This window comes from Saccopteryx bilineata, chromosome 1 (genome assembly GCF_036850765.1).
Source record: "Saccopteryx bilineata isolate mSacBil1 chromosome 1, mSacBil1_pri_phased_curated, whole genome shotgun sequence".
NCBI classification, from domain to species: Eukaryota; Metazoa; Chordata; class Mammalia; order Chiroptera; family Emballonuridae; genus Saccopteryx; species Saccopteryx bilineata.
Genome location: NC_089490.1, coordinates 90,120,189 through 90,146,881, shown reverse-complemented (window position 1 = coordinate 90,146,881; position 26,693 = coordinate 90,120,189). Strand labels below are relative to the sequence as shown.

Below are 26,693 nucleotides of genomic sequence, written 5' to 3'. Positions count from 1 at the left end.
TTTCTTTCTTTCTTTCTTTCTTTCTTTCTTTCTTTCTTTCTTTCTTTCTTTCTTTCATTCTGCCTCCAGTCACTAGGGGCCTCCTCTCTGCTATGGCATGTGCCAGGTGCTGGGGAGAGAAAGGGGTACACAAAAGACGGTGTCAGGGAAAAACAGTAATGAACACTGAGGCTTGTGGGACAGTGTGGGAGATCCAAGAACAAAAGGACACTGGAGGGATCAAAATAATATTGACCAACCCTTGGGGATTGTTGTGGCGAGGCTGAGCTCAGGTCTTGCCACGCAGCGTCTTATTTACGTCTCTCAATGGCCCTTTGATGTCTCAGATGCTTTTAAGTAACAGGTGGAGGTCCTGGGACCTGTTAAAGACACATGCTTGGAATTGGCACAAGATCACACTCTGAGCAGCAGTGGAGGTGGGAGTCGGGGCCAGGTCCACGTGGCTCTGGGCTGTGGTCACCTGGTTTGGGCATAGCAGCCACCTCCGCCTGCATCCCCCTGCATGGGGGTGGCGCTGCGCGGAGGGATTTGCATTGAGCTGACAGTCAGAGGATGTGTAGGAGTTTGCAGGGAGACAAAGTGGGGTAGAAGTCCTGAAAGAAGGAGCATTTGCAAAATCAGTAAGACTTAGAATGAGAATTGATAGCCTGGTGTTCACAATTCTAAGAATCTTGGTAATCTTATGAAGAAACAGGCCTGGGCATCGCTTCCTCTTTCTGCTTCTCCATTTCCTAACGACGTCAGCATAAATAGGAAACGTGAGAGCCTGGCCGCCGCCTGGAGGCTCCAGCAGGAGGCTAGCCTGCCCCAGCACGAAGAGGTATGGCCCGGCAGTGGGGGGCAGGCTGATGGGTGGGCTGCGGAGCAGGGGCATGTGGGGAGACTGGGATGGAAGGGACAGGAAGAACCTGGGGGTGTTGAGTGGGCAGGTGTGCTCTGGGGACTTGGGGAGGGGAGGGCTTGGCCTCTTGGAAAGACCTGAGCCCAGAGTCCTGCGGCAGCTGGTGGGTGAGGAGTCAATGGAGAGCCGACCTGCTTTGGGGGCTGTGTGGAGGGCTTGGGTGGGGTCCAGCTGTCCTGGCAGCAGGGAGTTACACCCGGGGTGGTGGAGAGTCGGGCCTGGGAGCCAGACACTGTGTCCTGTCCCCCTTTGCTTTGATTACTAAGGTGTCACTAGGTGTTGGAGGCAGTGAGAACATCAGCTCCCTGCTCTGGGCTTCTGTGTCCTCATCTCTAGAATGGGAAGAGAGCCGATAGCCCCTGACATCAGGGAGAGACAGAGACAGAGAGACAGAAAGAGAGAGAGAGAGAGAGTGCTTGGTGTCCACGGGGATATGGGGATGTGGGAGACTGGAAGGGAAGGGGAAACTGAAGCCTTGCTAAGCTCAGGCCTGGGGCTGGGTGCAGCTTGGGCAGCTCACTTGGGAAAGCCTGGTCTCCGACCCACAGACACATCCTTCAGAGAACAATTTTGCTATCACACTTGCCTTGACCTGCTGGCACTTAGGGGTTGGGACCCCAGGTGTCCTGTCTCTAAGTGTGTCTGAGTGGGTGGGTGGGTGTCCAGGGGTGTCTGCATGGATGTGCAGGTGTGTGCATTCACCGTGTGGATGGGAGGGTGGGTATTTCTCGGGATCTGAACTGGGGAGCGAGCCTGTGGGGCCTTGCCAGGCAGCCTTTGATAACAAGTTGCCTCTGTGTGAATTTTCCTCTTCCGAGACACTGTTACATTTTGTGTAGCCAGATTCTGATTTTCTCTACTTTGTATCCTTCCTATTAATAGTTTTATGACAAGTAAAAACTTTTCTAGTAACTTTAGGTCACTCTTTTTGTATTCATCAGTTTTGCTCATATTGTGCTATATTCATGAGTTTGTGAGGTAATGAGCGTATTTAATATTAGACAAGCAAATGCATGGATATCTGCTCTGTGAAAAACTAGAATAATCCAGAATTATGCAGCATAAAAGTCCCAATCATCTCTATCCCCTAGACCCACATCCTGCCCTCTTCACCCCATGTATCCTTCCAAAATATTTTCTAAGCAGAATGCAAGTATACAGTTTTTCTTTGTATATAGATGGGATTATTACATATTGTCCTATGATTTATTTTCTCCCCTAATATTATGTTTTAGTGTCTTTCCACAATAATACAGATAGGTTTAACTCATTTATGAACCCTAAGAAGTATGTAACATTTATTAGCATGGACACGCCACAATTTACCCAGTTCCCTTACTGATAGACACTTAGCTTTTTCACGATTTTCCCAAATGTAGGAAAGTGTTTCCACAGCCCAGATTCCTAGAAGCAGAGGTAAGGGGCAAGAGATTGCGTGTTTAAAAAAATTTTATATAGGTACTTTGAAATCATCCTCAAAGTAGCCAAATTATGTATATACGCACATGGCCATGCATAAAAAGGCCGGTTTCTCTTTAGGCAAGGATCTTTTCATTGTATCCAATGTAATGGATGAAAATTATCTGGTGGTTCCTTGGAATGTCTTTCCCTCTGATTATGGGTGATGTTGTGCATCTTGATCGAATGGCCCCCTCTGATGGTGGACATGGAAACTCTTTTGTCCATTTTCTGATGGATTCTTTGCCTTTGACATCTTCACTTTAAGAGTGAATCATTCATTGTGTGTATCTTCAGCTTATTCGTGGATGTTGAAAACCTAGTCTTCCAGATTATCACTTATTTCCTTCGCCATGTTTCAGACACCTGTTTTGTATAAAAAGGTGTTTATCGCTTCTAAGTCAAACCTGTCATTATTTTTTACTTAATGCTTTCTGGATTTGATGTCTTATTCAACTCCTAGGATTCAAGAAATATTTGTGATGCTTTTTATCATTTTAGTTTCAATTTTTAGATCTTTAATCCACTGAGAATTTAGAGGAGTGGGTAATATGTAATGCGATAATAACTTTAAAATTATCAGCTAATAACAGAGATATCATTAATTATGTGTGTGCAGCCCATTTTTGCCTCAGTGTTTTGAAATGCCACCATTACTTCCCAAATTCCTACTTGTTTATTTTCCTGCATTCTGTTCTATCTCTCCATGATTATATTCCTTATTCTTTTTATAGCTAATTGAGCAAGTCTCTCATCTTTGGTTTGTCATCATTTAGAATCAGTTCGTCAAGTCTATGAAAAATCCTTTTGAAACTTTTCTGGAATTTTGATTAAGATTGCATTGAATTTAGCAATTGTTTGGGAGAGGACTGACAATGGTGGGCAGCTTCTACTTTATACCTCTGATATAAAACTAAATGTCTGTGCGGGCATTATGTAGGGCAGCAACGTTCTCTTGACCTCTCATGTTGGCACAGGCTTCTAGCAGATACCAGACATGCCAACTTCTTCATCTCTTCATTTGCTGAGGTTCATTATTTGTTTAAGCAGGAATAACTTTTATACTATTGAATATATATTTAGGAGCATCTGTCAAAATAAACTCACCCTCCCCCCCCTTTAATCTGTTCACCTGCTTCTTTTACTCATGAATAGCTTTCTTCATGGCTCTCTGTCAAATCGTCCTCTGAAATTGTTTTTGTCCACAGTGAATTGGGTTGTTTTGTTTTGTTTTCATTTCCAGTTTTTATTCCTCCCATTAAATTTCTTCACGAGTCTGGGGATTTTGCTGTGCATGTTTATTTTGAGTGAGAAGGTGTTTGGTTTTTCTCTTCTCTTTTCTTCCTCTCCCACCTTCTCCTTTCCCTCTGTCATCCTGTTGCCCCTGTGGTTACCTCTCACTCTTAGTTTTTCACACACATATTTAACCTCTGTTTTCCATCAGGGGTTGGGTTTAATTAACATATGTATGCTCTTCCAAAACAAGACAAGACCCTCAGCAAGCTTTCACTCCTCTGCCATCCACCCCAGCTTCACAGCCCACTCTCTAGTTAAAGTCATTCGATTTTTGAACTTAATATTGTGATCTTATATGTATTTATTTATTTTCACTCGATACAGTAAAGTTCTTCTTTACTTAACTCTAAGTCTTCTTGGTTTATTTTCTCACCACTGATTCTGCTTTCTTTCTTTTCCTCCCTCCATCCCTCCCTCCCTCCCTCCCTCCCTCCCTCCCTCCCTCCTCCCTCTGTCCTTCCCTCCCTCCCTCCCTCCCTCCCTCCTCCCTCTGTCCTTCCCTCCCTCCCTCCCTCCCTCCTCCCTCTGTCCATCCCTCCCTTCCTTCCTTCCCTCCCTTCTTCCTTCCTTTCTCTCTTTCTTTCTTAGACTTTTTCTTTCTGAAATAACGTTCTAGAGTAATTTTTTCAGAGAAGATCTAAAAAGCTTTTTTGTGTCTTAACTATTCCAAAATGTTGTAATTTTTATTTCTCCTTGAACTTCCAAGTAAGCCTGACTTATTATGATTCTAGTTTTAAATATATTTTCTCGCCATAGTTTCAAGATATTGCTGTCTATTTAGAGTTCAGGATCACCAACTTCTTGAGAAGATCTTGCCAACCTAATCCCTTAATGCATTTAAAATAACCTGTTTGTTTCTTTCCTTCTGGAAGCTTGTCGGATTATCCTTTATCCTTGGATGACTGAAAGTTCACTAGTAGGTGACTGAGTATGCTACCATTAAAAATTAATCTTGCTTTTCACTTAGTGAACTCCTGCTTCCTTCAAAGCCCTGTGAACTTTTATTTCAAATTGTATCTGTTTGGGTGCACATGGAAAATCCCCCAAACAGTGGTATTGAACAATACAGAAGTTTTCTTTTTTCCCCCACATAAAAGATGTCTAGAAGTAGGTGTCTCAGGCTGGGATGGTTGATTCACGGTGAAAAGAGGACTCCAAGTTTCTCTCTTTCAGTTGCATATGGCTTTCATTTGCAAGGTAAACTTATGGTCCAGAATAGCTCCTGGAGCTCCAGCCATCACTTCCCAATTGCAGGCTGGAAGAAAGGGGAAAAGGTAGGAGGACAAAGGTAGAACTCTCCTACCTGAGCCAAATCCCTTTAAACAGACTTTTAGGATAGCACATCCAAGGTTCCCACTCATAGCTCCTTGGACAATATTTAGTCACATAACCACACCTAACAAAAGGAGACTGTAGGAAATACAGTCTTTTATTCTGTGCAGCAAAAGGTCCAGATAGAACTTAAACTTCTCACCAAGGAGGAAGGGGACAGCTAGTTGGCTGACACGGTCTCCACACCTGCCCTCAATTCTCACTGTCCCCTGCTTCTAGATATTGGAACTCCTGGATTTCTTTTCCGGGTCTCAGCTTTTCTCTAAGACTTTCTCCCTCCTCGCACATTTGCTCTGTCCTTGTTATGTACCACCCTAACATGATTGTCATGTTCATTCTGTAATCTGGGCCATTACTGGGGTTTTTGTTTTGTTCTTTTTTAATTATGGATTTTTTTTTTTTTACCATCAAATTCCAAGATCTCTGTTTATTTGTTCTTTGTATAGCAGTCTGTTCTTTTAAATGGCTATGATTTCTCAAATCTCCCTGAGGATGCTCATTAAGATGTTTTAAAGATTTTTGTCGTGACTGTATTTATGCATGTCTGTAGAAATGTCTTTTGGGTCGGTATACATCATAATAGACATGTATGACACCAATGATTGGGAAATATGACTATTGGTCTAGTGGTTAAGAGGAAAACTCCAGCGTCCATCTGCTGTGGTCTTCAGTCCCAGCCTGTCCTTTACTAGCTGTGTGATCGTGGACCGTCTACCTGTTTCCTCACCTATAAAGGAGGGATTCTAATAGTAACCTACACATGGATGTACTGATATCTGTGAAGACCTTCGAACTGCCCTTGTTCACAGTCAGCATTGTATCACTGTTAGCCACTAATAGGAATTTTCTGTGTGCATGTGAATGTTATGCTTGTGTTCTTTGATGACATGAATTCATTTTAACCATTCACAACGCAAAGATAGTAATCTGTTCTCCGTAACTTTGCTGTGAACATTTCCTTTCTGCACTTTGTCCTTTGCTTTATGGTCTGGTTGTTTTTATAAAACACAGAGTTATAAAATCTGTGATTTTGCTTTTAAATATTTCTATCTGTCAGCCTTTGTCTCTCTGATTTCTTCTGTTTTTAAGCTTGAATGGCTTAAAGGTATTCACTTCTATGGTTTGCAAGTTTAATATGTGTTGACGTCTTCCATTTAAACTTTAAAGTAGCCTGATGTTTGGAGAATGTTGTGAGGTAAGGACTTAGGCTGATCTGGTCTATGTTGTTATTCAATTATCTTTGCACATTTACTTATTCCATCTCTGCACGTTGATTCATGATTCCTCCTTCACCACATAGCAATTCCTGTCTAAAACAGTTTGTCGTGTGTGTGTGTGTGTGTGTGTGTGTGTGACAACAACATACTTCTTTCTTTGTCAGATCTTTCTAGTACATTTTGCTATTGGGTAGAGCCTCCTTATCTTTAACTGCCTCATTAACTTTCCCCATATATATGTATATATTTTTTTCTTCTGAGTTCTTGCAAAACAAATCTTAGATTTTTATAAAAATCATGTTAAACCTTTTACTTATTTTGGGGTGAATTGCTCTCTTTACACTTGTCTTTCTACCGTGATAAGCCCCCATGGGGCTCTGCATTTTCAGGCTAACACTATGAGCAGACCAGGCCACACACAGCCTCACACTCACCCACGCCAGGGCGGTGCTCCATCTGTGGGAGCTAGAGTGGACACTCTCCCCCAGCTCCCAACAAAACTGCTCTTCCTTCTTGTGCATTAGCCAGACCACCCACTCTATACACGGCGTCACACTGGGTTCTCATCACGACAACCATGTGAGACATGGACACTTGTGGACACTGTATAGATGCAGAGAGTGAGGTTCAAGAAGCATGCGTGAGTCAGTCCAGGCCCCGCAAGAGTGGGGCAGAGCCTGTGTTGAAGGTCAGAAGGTCAGGTTGGCAGAGAACAGAGCCATACCCCAGCCAGACAGCTGCAGGTGTGTGTGTGTGTGTGTGTGTGTGTGTGTGTGTGTGTGGACTTTTAAAAGTGCAGTGATGTTTCAGACTATCTTCCTAGGGGTACAAAGAGGAAATCCCCAGCCTTCTGCTGAGAAAAGGGAACTGGAATTCAGAGTGGTGTGGGAGGAATGCCAGGAAATGGGGCAGAGGTGGGGAGAGCACCAGTTCCTGAGGGTGTGAGTGTGCATGTGACCACACCTGGGGATGACGCTGTGGCCTCCATGCCCAGTGACTCCCCAAAGCAGATGTAGGTCAGTAGCCCATGGGGGGCTCAGGGCAAGTCAAGTGCCAGGCCTCCCTGTCAGCTTTCCCCACCAGGGCACTGCACAGGGGTGCTCGTGACCCCGTGGGAACCCACTCCTTCACAGGCCGTCGGTGCATCTCCCTCACAGTCACCCGCGGACACCGAGGCTAGGGAGAAGGTGCCAGGCTGTCCCAGGTGCCAGGCTGAGGCAGCCGTGGGGGCTAGAGCCCACGCATCAGGGCCACTCAGAGGTTCACCGCAAACGGGAGCCAGGTCCCTGGGGACGCAGGACTGAGAGGGGCATCTCCCAGGTGACGTTTCCCCCACAGGCCCAGAGAAGACAGAGCTCTGGAAAGAGGATTCACAAAAGCAGATGATGAGGGTTTGGCCTGGCCCCCAAATGGGGAGGGACACATGATTCTAGGCCAGTGAGGAGCCGGACCCTGCCTAGACCTCCACCCACCTGTGCCGGCCCTGCCCACCCAGAGCTGACCAGCAATGCCGCTGACCCAGTGGCCACTCCCCATCACCCTGCTGGCTCTGTGTCAGTTACCCAGCGTGGCAGGGGCCCAAGGTGAGCCCGACTGCGCCCTTTCCATCCTTTCTTTCCCCTTCCCAGTTCCTCCTCCTCACTGCTGGGCCCTTTGAGGGAGGCTGTCCCCCCCACATCCCCCAGGAAGCTTCCAGGCCTTCCCTTCCTCCCCACATTTCTTTTCTCTCCCTGGTTTCTCTGGTGAGTCCTCCTTCCTCTCACAATCCTGCTCATTGTTCTCAGGCCTCCTGTAAAGCCCGTCTCTGCTGGTGTCCTTTCTCTGTCCCCATTTCTCAGTGTGGCATTCAAGGCCTCTCTCCCCCGATCCGTTCCTCTGACAGTGGCCTTGGCTGACGCCCACCTCCCTGGGGCCCTAGCCCAGAGATCTCTCCCTGCTTCGGCTCTAGCAACTTCCTCCAGCTTGGAGGCCCAGCCGGGATGCCCCCGGGGCTCACTAACCCTCTCCCCAAGGGTTCCCAGGGAACTTGGCATCTCTGATAACCATGGGAACCACATTCCGTTTTCCAACCACCAGGCCTGCCAGCTGACTGGGGACATGGGCGGAGGTCCCAGAGCAGGACTCTGTCTGCCACTTTTCGGGTCTGGGTTTATGCCCCTCCTCCCACATGTAGAGAGGGCGCCAGGGGCCGGGCCTAGGCCTGCTGCACGTCCCTGTCCTGGGGCGGCACAATCAACACCCTCAGACCCACACAGCTCCAGGCCCTGCCTAGGGCCCCTGGGGCCCTCTGTCTGGCAGCCAGGACCCCCCACAGGATTCTGGGAGACCCCCACTGCTGGGTTTTGAGGTTGGGCTGGGAGGGGTGGTGACAAGGGACACTTGGAAGGGCAAGGTATGATCACCTTCTTGCCTTTCCCGGGTCAGAGACTGTCCCGCTGCAGACCCTGCGATGCTATAACAACTACGCCAGCCGCACCATCTGCAGTTGGGCGGACACCCAGGATGCCCATCGGCTCATCAATGTGACTCTCCACCACAGGTTAAATAAGTGAGTGACACTCGGGCCCAGGGGCCAAAGGGCAGGGGGTTGTGTGGCTGTGCCAGATAGGGGATGGACAGAGGACAGAGGAGGGGAGTTCCCTGACCAGGAGCTCCTGCCCTGTCAGGTGGTCGCCAGGTGCTGCTGTCTGAGGCCAGGGTTTCTGGGAAGAGCATCTGTTAATGTTGCTGATGATGGTGATAATCTCTTATTTCATCAAAATTTACCAAAATCGCCATGCACACGTTCCATTTTAGAGGTAGGCATGGTGGAGATACAGTGCTCAGTTCACAGATAAGGAGACAGGCTGTGGAGTTGAGGTCCCTCACCCCACCACATGGTGGCCAGCATCCTGTGTTTGGCCTGCAGGGGCGGGCCCCCTCTGCCCCCGAGGGCCTGAAATCTCCACACTGAGGGGTTTGTCCTTTCTCCGCGCATGGTCTCTGCAATACATGCCGTTTGGAGAGGTGCTTGCAACCATGCTGGGACTTGGTAAGAGTCTAACTCAAAATAATAGAAATAATGAAACAGCTGGTGTCACAGGGTTGATGGAGCCCCTGGGGGGGGTCACCCTGGGAAGGAGCCACTGTCACACACACAGCATGGTCATTCTGCTGTCTTCCATGCTTTCCTGGGAACTTCTGTCTTTCTCCACCCGCCTCATTACAGCAGCTCCCTCCTTACCTCCTTAACCTTGGCTGTGACCTGCTTCCTCCTGCACTGAGTCACCAGATGACCAAGAAAAGAAGCCCCCAGCACCGTCCATGCTCTCATTGCCGGGCCACACACCTGCCGTCCCCCTGGATCCACCTGCAATGATTTTGCAGCCGGGGTCCCATCCAGTCATGCTGCTCAAGGAAATGCTGCCACCATGCAATCCAAGAGGGGCACCTGCCTCTCCATATCATCCCTTAGAAAAATAGGAGTCTTCCACCCCAAACGTCCTGAACCAAATTCTTTGTGTGTGTGTGTGTGTGTGTGTGTGTGTGTGTGACAAAGACAGAGAGAAGGCAGATAGGGATAGACAGACAGGAAGGAAGAGAGATGAGAAGCATCAATTCTTTGTGCGGCACCTTAATTGTTCATTGATTGCTTTCTCATATGTGCCTTGACCAGGGGGCTACAGCAGAGTGAGTGACCCCTTGCTCAAGCCAGTGACCTTGGGCTCAAGCTGGTGAGCTGTGCTCAAACCAGATGAGCCCGTGCTCAAGCCAGTGATGTCGGGGTTTTGAACCTGGGTCCTCCGCATCCCAGTCTGACACTCTATCCACCTTGCCACCGCCTGAGCAGGCCTGAACCAAATTCCTGCTCTGCACCCAGAAGACCCTGCTCCAGTCTTGGCATCTCACTTCTCTGGATGGGGGCTCCTCATGGCCCAAGTCAAACACTCGGGACAGTTTTGTTGTTTTAATCACTTTACACCTTGCTTTCCCCATTGGAGCATCTAATCCACCAGCAAAATGTCAGCTTTATCTTCAACTAGAACATGAATCTGACCAATGTTAACAGCACCACCCTGGTTCAAACCATTTCCTGTCACTTGGAATATTCTAGAAGCATCCTAACTTGTTTTTCTGCTTCCAATATTGCCATCCCCCCTCAAACCAATCTGTCCACAACCCGGCAGCCAGCAGAATCCTTTTAAAGCATATGTCAGTCCTTTGCTCATAACTCTAATTTTTCCCACTTATAGTGCAATCCAAATTACATTTAAGTGTTAAGCTTCTGTCCCCTCACCCAATTAGACTCCTAGACCTCCCAAACTCACATATTCTAATATAAGCACAATATTTAACTACCTAGTAATACAACACTACAAACCAGAGCCTGTCCCAGGGCCTTTGCACATACTATGATAATTACCTGAAATACCCTTTCTCCATAATTTGCATGGCTCCTCCCTGACCTCCTTCAATGAAGTTTCTACTCAAATATTGCCTTTTCCAAGAGGCCTTCCCTGTCTCTCCTATTTCAAATTGCATCCCTCACCCCAGTCCTTCTGGCCTCACCACCCTTTCCTGCTACAGTTATCTACATAAAGTTTTCTCTATTTGACATACGACTTATTTTATTCAGCTATTTCATGTGTGTCCAGCAGAATGTCGGCTCCTTGGGCAGGGATTTGTGTGTGTGTTGTTCACTGCCAGGACTCTTGGCCCTGGGCAAGGTTCATACATGGAAACCATACGATAATGTTGCGAATGAATGATTCTCCTGCACTCTGGACTAACCCATGTCCTCTCCTGGCAGGTCGCCCCCGCAGCCTGTTTCCTGTAATTTTAGTGACAGCATGCCCTGGTCAGACTGCCCTTCTCCCCCTTGTGTGCCCAGAAGATGCGTCATTCCCCACAAGGTTCCTGTCACTGCCGACTGGGACTACTTCTCATTCCAACCAGACAGGCCTTTGGGCACCCAGCTCACCGTTATTCTGACCCAGCATGGTGAGGCCTAGGGTCCCTGGCTGGGGGTGGTCCCAGTGTGGATACTGGGCCCCAGGGGGTGGCCAGACTGAAGAGGGTGGCCCAGGGAGTAAGACTCTTCAGGGGATGGAGACACTGGCTTGGGGTTGCATTTGGTCTCTTGAGGGAAAAGGTGTCCTCATGATGCAGATGTTGGAGCAGGCACAGCCTGAAGAGGCCCTGGCTATAGGTGGCCCCCGGCCCGGCAGCTCCAGCATCTGCTAAGCCATTGCCTTCCAGCACTAAAGGCTTCCTTTCTAGAAGAGCCATTCCATGATGCACATAAAGACTTAACAGTTTATAAAACTCTTTCATCTTTGGCTCTCATCCAATGTCTGCAGCAGCCCATCTTACAGATGAGGCCGCTGAGACCCAGAGAGGTTTCATAACTTTTCCAAAGTGCTACCACTGAGCAGAAGTGACAGTGATTGGTCATATTGCTGCCTTAGAGATATTTGGAGATCTGGAGTTTCACTTCCTTAGTTGGCTTCTCCATGGTGAAATGGGCTGATGGACTAAAATCTCTCAGGTTGGATAAATAGGTTTTCTGCCGGGTACCCAGTTGGTAGTAGCTTCCTAGAGCTCCATAATGAGAAGGACTCCCGCTTCATGACAGGCTCAGGGGCTAGAAGTGCAACAGCTGATTAGTGATGTCTGATGTGACAGTGGGTGGGAAGGGGGTGCCCTGTCTCTGTTATTCTGGGCTGAAGATGTTCTGAAGGCTCCAGCTCGGACATACTCTAGCATGCCATGTTCCGTGTCCAGCATAGAATATTTACATCTTGTTTGAGCTCTTATTGAATTTTTTGTGTTTGAAAGTCATCCCTGGGCATTCAGACACAGAAGCTTCAGGAGGGCGGGAGCCATTCTATTCATCAATCAATCTGCTTGCTTAGCCCTGTAGGTCCCAACAGAGAGAGGTATGCTTGCTGTTGGTTGATGAAATGATTTCATGAAAAGTCTCTGAAGGTTACCTACGTGTCTTCATTCATTTCCTCATTTAATTTGTCCCACAAATTCACTGAACCACTACATCTCAGACCCTGGGGAGAGGGACGGGACTCAGATCCAAACCTGCCATCCCACAAGTTCCTCTGTCACTTGGAGAGGCAGATGTAGAAACATTTAAACCCACCAGGGTAAGGGCCATACAATTGGCTATGGTGGGACTGGAAAAGGGGCAGAGTTTGCCTGGGGAGAGGGAATCCAAGAAGGTTCCAGAAGAGGACACTTTTATGCTGGGCACTGAGAGGTGCAGGACATTGGACAGGTGGAAAGGGGAAGGCCAGTGGACCGCACAGAGGGAGTAACATGAGCCACAGTGCCCTCTGCTGGGCTGGGGGTGCCACACAGGCTGCATGCTGGACATTGGAAACCTGAGGACAAAGGGAGGCTGTGTTTGGAGTTTAATTGCCAGAACCTTTTATCAAGCTTATGTTATATATGCACAACTATCTGTACAGCCTTCATTCACAGTCATGTTGCATCTCCACAATTTGGTAGATGAAGGGCCTGAAGGTCCCACAGAGTAGTGGTCCCCAACCCTTTTTGGGCCACGGACCGGTTTAATGTCAGAAAATATTTTCATGGACCGGCTTTAAGGGTGGGAGGGATAAATGTATCACGTGATTGAGACAAGCATTAAGAGTGAGTCTTAGACGAATGTAACAGAAGGAATCTGGTCATTTTTTAAAAATAAAACATAGTTCAGACTTAAATATAAATAAAACGGAAATAGTGTAAGTTATTTATTCTTTCTCTGCGGACCTGTACCAAATGGCCCATGGACTGGTCATGGTCCGCATCCCGGGGGTTGGGGACCATTGCCATAGAGGACTGGGGTCTTGTCCATGGTCAGTCAGCTGATGGGGCAGCACTCCTCCTGGACCCCCAGGCTGCCCACACGAAGACCCTCAGGCCCTTTAGCACCCCGCAGTCACCCAGCCTCTCACAGGCTCTCTTGCCTTCCTCGCCCTTCAGTGCAGCCCCCTGCACCCAAGGACCTCCACATTAGTGCTGCTGGGGACTGTTTCCTGCTGACCTGGACTGTGGCCCTCGGGGGTTCCCAGAGCCAGTGGCTGTCAAACCTGGAGTTTGAGGTGACCTACAGACGGCTTCAGGACTCCTGGGAGGTAGGGAGCTCTGCCAGCTCAACCACAAGCCCACAGGTAACCAGGCCAGCCAGCACCTGCTCCAACAATGCCTCTCTCCCACCAGGATGCCTCCACCCTCCACTCCGCCTCGCAGCAGGCTGGCCTGAGGCTGTGCCACCTCATTCCCAGCAGCACCTACGTGGCCCGCGTGCGTACTCGGCTGGGCCTGGGCTCGGGGCTCTCAGGGCGGCCCAGCCAGTGGAGCCCGGAGGTTCGCTGGGACTCCCAGCCAGGTAAGGGAGTCGAGCAGGGGTGATGCCCCTCTGTGGGGAGGGTGGCTCATTACAGCTCCCGGACAGGAGTCCAGGGGTCCTCAGTGCGGGCACTACCTTCTGTGCCATGTATTCAGAGTCGCCTCCCTGGGCCCTCCTGCCCCACGTGACTCTGCAGAGGCAGGCCAGCATCTTGCTCTCCTGGGCCCCACTGTCTGCACACTCCCTGCCCAGTAATCATTACGATGGTAATCCCCATGGCGTTCTGAGCAGCTGTGTTTCATGAGAGCTGTACCATGTGTGGACAAACCACAATTCTTGTGTTAAATCCCAAAACCCTGGAGCTAGACACTGTCCCCATTTCCGCAGGGAAATACAGAGGTTCACACAATTCACTCTGGCCCGTTGTCACACAGCTGGCTGGTTCAGGCTAAAATTGAACCCCTGGTCTTTGGGACCCCAAAGCCCAAGATCCGTCTCTGATGAATCTCATAGTGGGAAGCCAACTGACAACAGGGAACGAATGAAGGAGGGAATGAGGGAGAGACTTCTTCTCCTAGGGGACGAGGCCCAGCCCCAGAACCTCCAGTGCGTCTTTGACGGGGACACCCTGCTCAGCTGCTCCTGGGAAGTAAGGTCCGAGGTGGCCAGCTCCGTCTCCTTCGCCCTCTTCTACAAGTCCAGCTCCAGCGCACAGTGAGTGTCCCTCACTCCCTGTGTCCCTTCCTCCCCTCTCGGCCTTGCCCTGCTCCAGGCCTCCTCTGGCCACTGGGTGCCCAGCCGTAGCCACAGCCCATCCTGAGGTCACACTCCTGCCATGGTCCCTGCCTCCTCCTGCCCTCACCTCTGTTGTGACACTCAGGGAGGAAGAATGTTCCCCAGTGCTGAAGGAAGAGGCTAGCGGCCCCCACATCCGACACCGGTGCCAGGTGCCCGTGGTTGATCCCAGAAACCATAGCCGGTACATCATCTCTGTTCGGCCAAAGAAGGAAGAGAAACTTATAAAGAACTCAGAGAACAGTGAGTATGCCCCCAGCCTCCTACGGGGGGAAGGAGGTCTTGGGACAGTATTTTATTGTGTAACCCATGTAAACTCAGGGTTCCCATGTCCCTGTCTTCACGTTTGTTACTTCCAAGAAACACAGTCCGGTGAGCAAAGTGAATAAATGTAATTAGAATATTCTCTTCTCTTAAAGTTCTCAAGAAGCATTAATAGAACAGTGCCAATGTCAGAGAACATGTAGGAAGATTCCAATGAGATTCCCCGGGAATACCTCTCTCTTTAACGCCGTCTGCTCCACTAGCTCTGCCGGCCTCTCCAACTCCGCAGCTGTGCCAGATCTCCTGCTCTCAGACTGGCCTCCTGGCTCCTCCCACCACACTTTCATTTTCTGAATTGGGTGCTTCACTTTCAGGTTTCTGAAGTCCTCCCCTGATGGATCCTTTCAGTCTTCAAAATAACCAACCTATGATTTACATCTTCAGATGGGGGGCCAGGTTGGGGGGGAGTGAGCTAGCGCCCTTTGCGGGTTAATATCCCTGGTTCCTGTTATGTGCAAGGGCCTGTGCAGAGGAGGCCCCGCGTTCTTTCAAGATGACCACACTCTTCCTTCCCGTTGTACAGGGTGTGTTGCAGGCAGCAGCCAGTCTGTCTTAGTCACCTGGGTTAGAGTCTACCCCTTGCCTTTGCTAGCTGCCTGTCCTCGACAAGTGACTAATTGTTCTGGGGCTCAGTTTCTTTGTCTTCAAAATGTGACAAGTTAAAGATTCTACTTATTGATTGATTTTTTAGAAGGGAGAGAGCAAGAGCGAGAGTGAGAGAGAGAGAGAGAGAGAGAGCATTTGTCTGTGCCTTGACCAGGCAAGCCCAAAGTTTCAAACTGGCAACCTTAGCTATCCAGGTTGATGCTCTATCCACTGCACCACCACAGATTAGGCAAAGTGTGACAGGTTAATAGTACCTATCCCACAGAGCTGTTGTTAGAACTGAGTGAAATAATTCATACAGATTGAACATTTTCACAGAGCCTAGAACAAAACCAATAATAGTGATTTTATTTTTTACTTAAATGCTGTGAGTAACCCATGCTCTGCAAAACAAGTGAAACTCAGCATCACCCAAGAGCAGGGCTGCTCAGGTCAAAACGGATCATATGGTGAAGTGAGGGGTGCAAGGACGCTGAGATGAGCAGGACCTGGGGTCCTGGGTCACTGGAGACAGTACCTGTGACCAGAATGGAGTGCAAAGAATGTTCCATGGGAGGAATGTTGGCAACAGTGTTCCCTAAAAGTTCCCTCCCTCCAGTCCAGATGGCTGCCCCCACACTCACGGTGACCAAGGGCGGAGACAGCTACATTTTACGCTGGGAAGTAAAGAAAATGACCTATGATCACATAGAACACACCTTTGAGGTCCAGTATCAGAAAGGCGAGGCACCCTCGTGGAAGGTGAGGACCTGTGGCCTGGGGGAGGGGACTGTGTGTGTGGGTGGGGGGCATGTGAGACAACACCCGGGAAGCACCACCTGCCAGAGGCCTGGCTCCAGCAGGTGACCAGTCAGAAGAAGCCACTGGGACCTGGTGGTCACAATCTTGGGTAGTCAGCAGGTCACTATTCCATCCCTTGAGAAGGAACTGAGGCTCAGAGAGATGGCACGACTTGGCTAAAATTAACACAGGTGACCCTGAATGTCAAAGGGAGCATGGATGTCAGGGCAGGAAGAGGTGAGAGATGCTGGTTTTCAGAAGTCATAAAGGGGGCGTTTCTTCAGAGGACTCTCATCCAGAGTGCAAATGTGCAGCTGCTCAGGGCAGAGCCCCTCCTGAGGAAGCAGACAGAGCCCCACTCAGGCTTAGCCCCCCCCCCCCACCGGCAGCCCTTGATCCATGTGCAGAGCCTGCGGCCCCACAGAAGCCAGACCAGAAACTTCGGAGCCAGCCCCAGGCTGGAAATGGAGAGACTGAGGCCAGGAATGGATTGGTCAGTGGTGGACCTGGGATTAGGCCCTGGGTACCTAAAACCCTGTCTCAGAGACCAGAGTCCAATCGCCCTACACTGCATTCCTGAGAAGGCCATAACTGGGGTCCAGACTGCCCCTGATGAACTGGGAAATTGAGGAGTCTCAAGTAAGGATGAGACAGAATGACCCCTTAGGGTCTCTGGGCCTTGGTGCTGTCACATCTCACAGGATCATTGCAAGAGGTGTGGTCCCTGGTCCCATGTGGGGTGCTCTCTGTGGGGCCTCAGACTCAGGGACTGTGACCACAGCTGGGGGCTGACTGGTTCCAGAGACCTGAGGTGCTGAGCAGTGGTGGCCTGCTCAGTAAATAATGCAAATAATTTAACAACCAGTTCTCTGTCCTAATGACCGTTTTAAGTATAAAAAAACAATATACTGAAAGGTAATTTATTATTTCATGCATTTAATACTTAAATAAGAATAATAAAAGAGGTACACAAAACTAGATTATGTTATAAAAAAGAGTCTAAAATTTTTATTTTTTTATTTTTATTCTTTTTGTGACAGACAGAGGGGGGGGACAGAGAGAGGGACAGATAGGGACAGACAGGTGGGAATGGAGAGAGATGAGAAGCATCAATTCTTTGTTGCAGCTCCTTAGCTGTGCATTGATTGCTTTCTCATATGTGCCTTGACCGGGGGTCTCCAGCAGAGTGAGTGACTCCTTGCTCAAGTCAGCGACCTAGGGCTGAAGCTGGAAAGCTTTGCTCAAACCAGATGAGCCCATGCTCAAGCTGGTGACCTTGGGATTTCGAACCTGGGTCCTCTGCGTCCCAGTCCAATTATCTATCCACTGCACCACTGCCTGGTCAGGCAGAGTTTTAAAACATTAATAAAAAAATATTAAATAATACCTGACAAAAAACAATACAACTGTTATTTAAGATATCTCCAATGACAGCTTGTCACCCCCTGGTTGTTTGGCACTTTTTCTCTTTATGTTATATGTTTGTTTACTGAAGTAACAAACGTGAGGGAATTAAAATGTAGTATTTTATCAAAGATATAATGAGTTTTATGAAGTGAATAAGTAAATATTACAGGCATAATTCCATCAAATATTTTTCACCTGTGGATGGAATGAACATTACTAAGGGGCTTAGACCACGCTGTTGCACAGATGAACGATTAAAAAGACTAAGGAATGTAAATCTGTGATTTCCACATTGGGCAGCTGCCCAAGTGCCCACCTTAGAGAGAACCCTGATTACAAGTGCCATTCTAACAACCGGTTCGCCAAACTCAACAAAAAAATACTGGGTATTGGTTCTGCCGAACTGTTGCGAACCGGCTGAACCCCACCCCTGGTGCTGCGGTGGGGCGTTGTGCAGCTGTGCCCACATGAGCCTTGCCTCAGCCTCTGCGTACCTGCTGACACACTTGCACCCACAGGAGAGCAAGACAGAGTTCCTTCAGAACACTCACGTCATGTCGCTGCCGCCTCTGGAGGCCTCCACCAGGTACCAGGCGAGAGTGAGGGTCAAGCCCTACGGGGGCTACAACGGGATGTGGAGCGAGTGGAGTGAGGAGCGCTCGTGGGACACCGAGTGGGGTATGTCTCCCCGCCCCCACCTGCCCCTCCTGCCATAGCTCCACTGGGCATTGGACAGGGGCGATGTGCACACAGAGATGTGACCCACCCAAACAACCTTTCTTCCCCTTGTCACTAGTCATTGGAAGGTGACACCAAGTGAGCAACCCAGACTGCAGGTGAGGTCTTGCTAGAGCAGAGAAAAGCAGTTCTCATCCTCACTCCTCCCTCACACAGGACCTTAGCCCTCTTTTCGAACAACTCACTCACAGCTTCATTAGCCTTTGTGGCAGCCTCTACCCAGTGACCACTGAGCCCGAAATTCCAGCACATGCCAGGGCCTGCAGACAGAGGTCGGAGAGGGTCTGATTTCTTATCTTCCCCATTTTCCTGCACTTGCTACTTGCATTTGTCCCTCCCTTTTTACCATAGTGGTCACCAGGAAACAAGTGCAAGACTCCCAGGGGAGGGAAAAGGGTGGTGTCCTGGAGGGGCCCAGCACCTCAGAGCTGGAGGATGCCCAGCAGGAGAAGCGGGGCCCTGAGGGGCCTTTGCCACTGTTGGTCCCTCCTCCAGCACAGCTCTGCCCACCTCCCTCTCCAGCCCCGCCCTCCAGGCGCAGCCTCCTTGTAGGCACTTCCCTTCATTGCGCTTTGCAGATAGTCTGTTTTTATCTACCTTGAGGCAGCCCCTCCATCAGCAAGAACATTATGACTTGCTGAAGGCTCAGGTAATGGTTAGCAATGTTTAGCAATAAAGTGTTTTTTTATTAAACTATAGATATTGTCTTCTTTTTATTTTTAATTTTACTTTTCAATCACTGTTTACATTCAATATCATTTTGTATTAATTTCAGGTGTACAGGGTAGTGGTTAGACAGTCATGTACTTTACAAAGTGATCCCACTGATATTTCGAGTACCCACCTGGCACCAGAGTTATTACAATATTATTGACTGTATCCCCTATGCTGTACTTTACATCCCTGTGATGATTCTGTAACTACCAATTAATGCTTCTTAATCCCTTCACCTTTTTTACCCAGCCCCCAACCCCATTCCTTTTGGGAACTATCAATCTACTCTCTGTATCTGTGAGTCTGTTTTTATTTCATTCGTTCATTTATGTTCTTCAGATAAGTGAAATCATATGGTATTTGTCATTCTCTGTCTTATTTTTCTTAGCATAGTATACTTTAGGTCCATCTGTGCACGTGCAAATGGTAATATTTCATTCTTTCTGAGGCTGAGTAATACTCCATAATACTTTGTTTCTATCCACTTATTTATTGATGGACACTTAGGCTGCTTCCCGATCTTGGCTATTGTAAATAATGCTGCAATGAACATAGGGGTGCATATGTTCTTTCAAATTAGTGTTTTGGGTTTGTTTGGATATATACCCAAAGTGGAATCACTGGGTCATAAGGGAGTACCATTCTTAATTTTTAAAGGAAATTGCATACTGTTCTCCACAGTGGCTGCACCAGTCTGCATTCCCAGCAACAGTGCCTGAAGGCTCCCTTTTCTCCATACCCTCACCAGCACTTGTTGTTTGTTGACTTATTGATGATAGCCATTCTGACAGATGTGAGGTGATATCTCATTGTGATTTTAATTTGCGTTTCTCTGATGATTAGTAACATTGAGCATCTTTTCATACGTCTGTCTATTGGCCATCTGTATGTCCTCTTTGGAGAAGTTTCTATTCAGGTCCTCTCTCCACTTTTTAATGGGATTGTTTGATTTTTTTTTTCTGGTTTTGAGTTCTTTATAAATTTTGGATACTGACCCCTTATGGGATTTATCATTGGCACATATGTTCTCCCAGTTAGTAGGCTGTCTTTTCATTTTGTTGATGGTTTCCTTAAACATTTTAGTTTGAAATTGTTCCATTTGTTTAATTTTTGTTTCCCTTGTCTGAGGAGATATATTAGAAAAAAATATTACTATAAGAGAAATGTGTGAGATTTTACCTCCTATGTTTTCTTCTAGGAGTTTTATGGTCCCAAGGCCTACATTCAAGTCTTTAATCCATTTTGAGTTTATTCCTGTATATGGTGAAAGAAGGTGGTCTAGTTCCCTTTTTTTGCATGTATCTGTCCAGTTTTCCCGGCACCATTTATTGAATAGACTGTCTTTACCCTGTCGCATGTTCTTGCCTCCTTTGTCATATATTAACTGAGCTGTAGGTATGGATTTATTTCTGGGCTCTGTTTTCTGTTTCATTGATCTATGTGTTTTGTTTTTGGTTTTGCCAGTACCATGCTATTCTGATTACTATGGCTTTGTAGTATAACTTGATATCAAGTAGGGTGATACCTCTAACTTTATTGTTTTTTCTCAAGAGTGTTGTGGCTACTTAGGGTCTTTTGTCATTTTGTGAAAAAATGCCATTGGTATTTTGATAGGAATTGTGTTGAATCTACCCATTGCTTTGGGTAGTATGGACAGTTTAACAGTGTTCATTCTTCCTATTCATGAGCACAGTCTAAGCTCCTATTTATCTGTATCTTCTATTTCTTTCTTTAATGGCTTATTCTTTTCCAAATACAGAACTTTTACCTCCTTGGTTAAATTTATTCCTAGGTATTTTATATTTGTACATTTTTTTTAGACATAATGCTGTTGCACACATAATGGCCTGCAATATAGAGTAAACATGACATTTTTATGTCCTTGGGAAACCAAAATATTTATGCGACTTAGTTTATTGTGAAATTTGCTTAATTGCAATGGTCTGAAACCAAATCTGCAATACATGCCAAGGTGTGCCCAGATACTACCTTCTCCGGGATTCCCCCATAGTTTCCATGGGCTATAGTCACTGCTCCCATCCTAGCACTTCCTGCTACTGGAAAAACTGTACCCCTCTGTCTTCTCCAGCACTGGAACTGTGTGTGTGTGTGTGTGTGTGTGTGTGTGTGTGTGTGTGTGTATAGAACAATGCCCTCTGTGTCTTCTCCAGCACTGGAACTGTGTGTGTGTGTGTGTGTGTGTGTGTGTGTGTGTGTGTGTGTGTGTGTGTGTGTAACAATGCCCTCTTCTCCTTGGCCTGTGTCTACCTCCCTCCCCTCTCCCCTCAAACCCTCAATGAGCTTCTGGAACACTGTACCGGTAAGAATCGGGCCCCACCTGCCCCTGCCTCCTGAGCCTCCTGCTTCCCCCTCCCAGATGCTAATGCTTCTTTTCTTTTCCTGGCTGCCTGGAAGTATTGCCCACATGGGGCCTGGCCCTCATCCTGGTCTTCACCACCCTCATCTTCCTCCTGGCCCTGCACTTCTGTGGCATTTACGGGTACAGGTAAGGGGACTCCATGATGGCTGACGGTAGGGATACCCAGAGATCTTTACTGTGTCACTCACTCCCTGGGTGTTCTTGGACAAATCTCACCCTCTCCCTGGGCCTCAGTTTCCCCTCTATATATGAGCATGGGCAGCTGCCCTGAGTTCTCTGATGGCTGCCACCTCCCTGCTGTCTTCCCAGGATGAACCAGAAGTGGAAGGAGAAAATCCCCAACCCTGGCAAGAGCCACCTGTTCCAGGTAGGGTCTGGCTGTGAGGGCAGTTGCGGTGGTGAGGGCTCCTCTGCACCTGTGCCCATGTCCCTGTTCATGCCCATGTCCCCGTGTCCATGTCTTCCTTCCCTTCCTTGGAGTTTTGAGAGTGGGACATAGGTGGCCAGGGTGGGGGGAGCTCTAAGAGCAAAGCCAGCACCTGCAAGTTCATCCCTGCAGACCTCTGAACCCCACCGATGCACAAGGTGCCCTGGAGCACTGCACCTGCACTTCGGGGTCCACGTGGAGCAGGAGAGTTGAGTATGGGGATGCCAGGAATGCAGAGTAGGCTCAAGAAGTGGTTCATTCTTCTGAGGGCAGGTGGACTGGTGGGAGGCAGAAAGGCTCCCTGAGGACAGGATGGCAGAGCTGAGCTTTGAAGGGTCCGGGTGGTGCAGGGGCCAAGGTCACTGCAGGTAGAAGGCGTGTGGGGGATGGAACAAGACCACTTCATGAAGGACTGAGATGAGTGGGCAGTGCGGCTGGGGCCACATCACAGGAGGTTGACATGGCCACAGAGCTAAAAAGAGCCCTCTGGTCAGGCAGAGCCAGCACTGAGTGTGGAGGGTCTTCAAGGCCAGTGTGGGACAACAATGGGGTGAACATGGAGGCAGCAACACCCAGATGAGTAGCCTTACTGGAACACGGCCCCTGTCCTTCGCTGCTGGAGTGGAGGACCCCAGTGAAGTCCCAGCCCCTCCCTGGCCTCCCCTCCTAGTGTCAGAAGGCCAGGTTTGGTCCTGACCATGTTCACATTTCTCCCATGTCTGGGGACTCGCTGAGTTCCCTGTCACCCCACAGCCCTCTCCACACTGTCACCATCTCGAGGCCCCACACCCACAGGCACACACGTCCTTCTCTTGTAGAACGGGAAGGCGGGGCTCTGGCTCCCAGACAGCAAGTCGACTGTCACCACCAAGAGCCCCTCACACAAGGGGCCATGGAGCAGCCACTTCTCTGACCTGGAGGGGTGAGTGTCTGGGCCCAGATCCCTGGGAAGTGGGTGGGTGGTCCCATTGTGCACATCAGAGGCTCAGAGGAGGCGGCCTCTGGCATGTGGCTCAGGGAAGAGGTCCGTGGAGATACCTTGCCCTAAAGCAAGGGGCATCTCAGTTGGATGGCTGGAGGAACCTCCTGATTCCCAGGTTAGCAAGAGCCATAGCCAGGTTTGAGAGGTAGCCTCTCTGTGCCCTGCTTCTCAGGGACACCTCACATTTGCCTCAGCCTCATGGGTGGCCAAGGAGCTGCAAACCGCCATGGTCAGCACCTGCACTGCCAGCTCCTCACCCAGGAGAGGGCACTGCATGCTGAGGGATGAGGAAGGAGGGAATACCTGAGTGTGCACAGGCCGGGCATTGGCCCGGTCCGAGGCTGGGGCGTGTCAGGGAGCTGGTGAGAGGGACGCACTTGGGAGGGGAGGACCTTGAACAGAAGCATGGAGGCTGGAGGGCCAGAACCACAGGGAGATGGAGGAATGTCTGGCTTCCTGCTCTGCACACCCCCCCCCCCCCATACACACACACAGCCCCTCACCCTGCTCTGTGCTCTCAGAGAGCCCTGCTGGTCCAGGCCTTCCAAAGTCCTGTCACCCACAGGCTCCCTGGCATGAGCTGAGATGTCTGCCCGGTGTGGTCGCAAACTTCTGTACCCATTCTCCCCACAGTGTGTCCCCTGTAGACTGCATATACAGCAAGGTGTCACCTCTCACCATAGAAGACCCTAAAAATATCTATGACTCACCATCTGAGCCTAACATGACTCCGGCCACCTCAGACCTGCCCACGGAGTTGCCCCCAAGTCCTCTGCCCTGCCTCTCAGCACCCTCAAGCAGGCCTGACAGCCAGGTTTCCGGCTTCGACTTCAATGGACCCTACCTGGGGTCACCCCACAGCCTCTCCTTGCCTGACCTTGTGGGCCAGGAGGGGCTCCCACAGACGGGTGTGAGCCCAGAGCCGCTGCCCTCAGGGTCCCTGGAGTACCTGTGCCTGCCCAAAGGGGAGCAGGTCCAGCTGGTCCCGCTGGCCCAGGTGATGGGACAGGGCCAGGCCAGCGGGGTGGAGAGGAGGCCCTCCCTGGGGGCTGAGGGGAGCCCCTCTCAGGGAGCAGGTCCTACCCCTTCTTTACCTGGGCTGATGGTGGGTGGTCAGAGCACGAGGGACAGCCCCACAGCTCTGTCTACTATGTCTGGGGGCCCTAAGGACGGGGCCGTGGCCTCTGGTTATGTCAGCACTGCGGACCTGGCACTCAGCCTATCCACAGGGGCGCCACCTGCCTCCCCGGCTCCTCCTCTGGGCCTGCCCTCAGACCACAGCCACAGCCTCTGTCCCAGACTGGCAGGTGGGCCCCCTGAAGTTCCAGCCCCCGTGAAGTTAGTGTTTGATAGCTACGTGGAGCTCCCTTCAACCATGGGCCAGTCACCTAAGTCCGCTCTGGGCACTCATGCCCCACCTGTAGCCAGCGGCCACATCCTGAGCCCCAGGGAGCCCCGGGTCAATGTGACCCCGGGCTCTCCACACCCCGAGGGGCTCCTGGTTCTGCAGCAGGTGGGTGACTATTGCTTCCTCCCCGGCGTGGGAGCTGGCCCTCTCTCACCCCAGAGTAAGTCCTCCTCTCCTGGACTGTGTCCTGAGACCAGGGACCTGGACCAGGTGTTCCAGGCCAAGAAACGCCCATGCCAGGCCATTCCCCAGGTGCCAGCCATTCAGCTCTTCAAAGCCCTGAAGCAGCAGGACTACCTATCTCTGCCCCCCTGGGATGTCAGCAGGCCTGGGGAGGTGTGCTGAGACCCTGCAGACCCTGGGGGAGACACGTGGAAGGAAGGGATCTGCCTTCCCTACTGCCCAGCCTTTCTCCCACCAGCCTCTGGTATTTTCCACACTCATTTCTACAAAGCCAAGGAGAGACCAGGAAAATGAGCGAATCCTCTATCTTCTCTCTTGACTTTTAGCACGGTCAAGCTTCTCTCTCTCTCTCTCTCTCTCTCTCTCTCACACACACACACACACACACACACACTTTTCTTCCAAGTGCACATATTTTTGGGTTCTGAAATCTTAGAACGTTCCATCCAAACTCGTTGCACTTGCCCTCATTTTCTTCATTACCACATCTCCCTGCTTTTGCTCTTTTCTTCTTTCTCTTTTTCTTGATTGATGATTAGAGTGAGTATGAGGTCCACGCTAAGCCTGTTCTAGCTGTCCTGTCTTCAAAAGAGCCTACTCGGATGTCTGGTTGTGTAGGAGGACCCGAGTCGCAGCCTGTCCAGGCAGGAACTCGAGATTCCAGCCCAGGTTCGGGAGGCAGGGGCTCCAGGCGGGGCCTTGGGGGTTGAAAGCTTAACAGAACTGCGCAGGACTGGACCTGCTTTTGTCAGGCACTGCAGCCCCAGACGCCGAGACCAAGCACCAATCTCAACTGTCACTCCAAGAAAGGGACGTGGCAAGGAGGTGTGCAAGGGTAGAGCTGTTCCGAGCTCATGGGAGGCCCTGCCGGTCCCACGAAGGTGACTGGGAGTGTCGGGGCGCAGGACCTGCATCACGGGCAGGGCACTGGTCTGAGTAGTGTGCAATGCTGGTTCCTGGCTGACCTGGTTCTCTACACCCAGGCTGGTGGGGCCTGGAAAATTCAGGAGGAGAAGGGAAAGTACCCAAGTCCCCTGTAGAAAAGTTGCAAAGAGCTGCTCAACATAAGAGAATGGTGAAAAGGCCTGTACTTTAGGGCTTATGGTCAAAATTGCCTGGCAGCCCTTTTTCCAGAAAGACCTACAACTCCAGCTGCTGCCAGCCGAGTATGAGGGGCTTTTGGCCTATGTCTAGGCCTATGAGGGGATTCTGGTTCTTTTAAATCTTTGCCCTCCTGATATACAGAAATAATGGCATTAAATTGTATTAATTTGCATTATTTGATAACTTTCAAGTTTGCATGTATTTATATATTGTGTGGGCCTTGGTTTTTGTGTTGTTTTGTTTTGTTTTTACTGGGCTAAACCTTTCAAGAACTTGGTTCTGTCAGGTATTCATCTTTTTCTGATGAAGTTTTTAAAACTATTTTTGTATGACCTTTCACGCCTGGTGCCGACATCTTCCCCTCTGTTGTGGTTTTCCTTTTAATCGTGTGTATGAGGCTCGTGGAGGTCGCAAAGCAGAGTTTCCTGTCACATAGACCCCCACGTGACTCCAGTGTTAGTGTCAAATTTACAAAGGCCTTCCCCACTCCGAAAGTGCCCTTGTCCTAATTTTTCTCTAGTACTTTTTGTGTTTCAAACTTTTCATGTCAAATGTTAATGGTTTGGGAATGTACGCATGTGTGCTGGAGAGCTCACCTTATGCTGCCCCCGAAGAGTGGCCCAGGTGTTTTGCATTATCTGATGGGTCACCTGTTACTCATCCGGGTGTCTGAAATGCCCCTTTTATGATAGAGAAAGTCCCTGTATGTACTTAGTTACGAGGCTTTCAATATTATAATGTTCTCTCCGTGGCACCCTACCGTTTCCGTTGTCCTTTATAGCTTTATAATATGTTCTCACATGTGGCAGAGCAGATGGTTTTGTTACTTTTGTTCATCAATTCCTGTTCATCGCAGCAATGTTTATGGCCGAAGAAAATTATATAAACAACTTAAATATTCACCAATACTAAAATCACTAACTTTCTTTTTGTACATTCTAAAGTAGAAACCTATGTTAAAAATGAGTGAGGTGGACCGACATATATTAGAAAAAAGCCCAAGATATTAATTCCAAAATGTTCCGACATTGTTGACTGAAAAAAAATTTTTGCAATAAAATATATTTTATTATAAAACCAAACCAATGCTAAACTTATGTCGCTGTGTTGGAGTAGTTGGGGAGGGGACTATTTGATACCTCGGCTGCTTTAAGAAGGATGAATTCAGGGCCCTGGCCAGTTGGCTCAGTGGTAGAGCCTTGGCCTGGCGTGTGGAGGTCCCGGGTTCGATTCTGGCCAGGGCACACAGGAGAAATGTCCATCTGCTTCTCCACCCCTAACCCTCTCTTTTCTCTC

General features: G+C 49.3%; 1 protein-coding gene across 1 annotated transcript; it reads left to right on the top strand.

The window, feature by feature from the left end:
- Positions 1 to 564: 564 nt before the first annotated feature.
- On the top strand, positions 565 to 26,473 carry CSF2RB (colony stimulating factor 2 receptor subunit beta). The gene is made up of 14 exons (XM_066259239.1): positions 565 to 820; positions 7,543 to 7,787; positions 8,629 to 8,752; positions 10,994 to 11,184; positions 13,183 to 13,334; positions 13,420 to 13,588; positions 14,128 to 14,263; positions 14,430 to 14,587; positions 15,873 to 16,015; positions 17,980 to 18,139; positions 21,329 to 21,419; positions 21,603 to 21,660; positions 22,539 to 22,642; positions 23,336 to 26,473. The coding sequence occupies exons 2-14, from the start codon at positions 7,712 to 7,714 to the stop codon at positions 24,453 to 24,455; spliced, it is 2,682 nt and encodes an 893-aa protein (XP_066115336.1). The 5' UTR covers positions 565 to 820; positions 7,543 to 7,711; the 3' UTR covers positions 24,456 to 26,473.
- Positions 26,474 to 26,693: the final 220 nt, after the last annotated feature.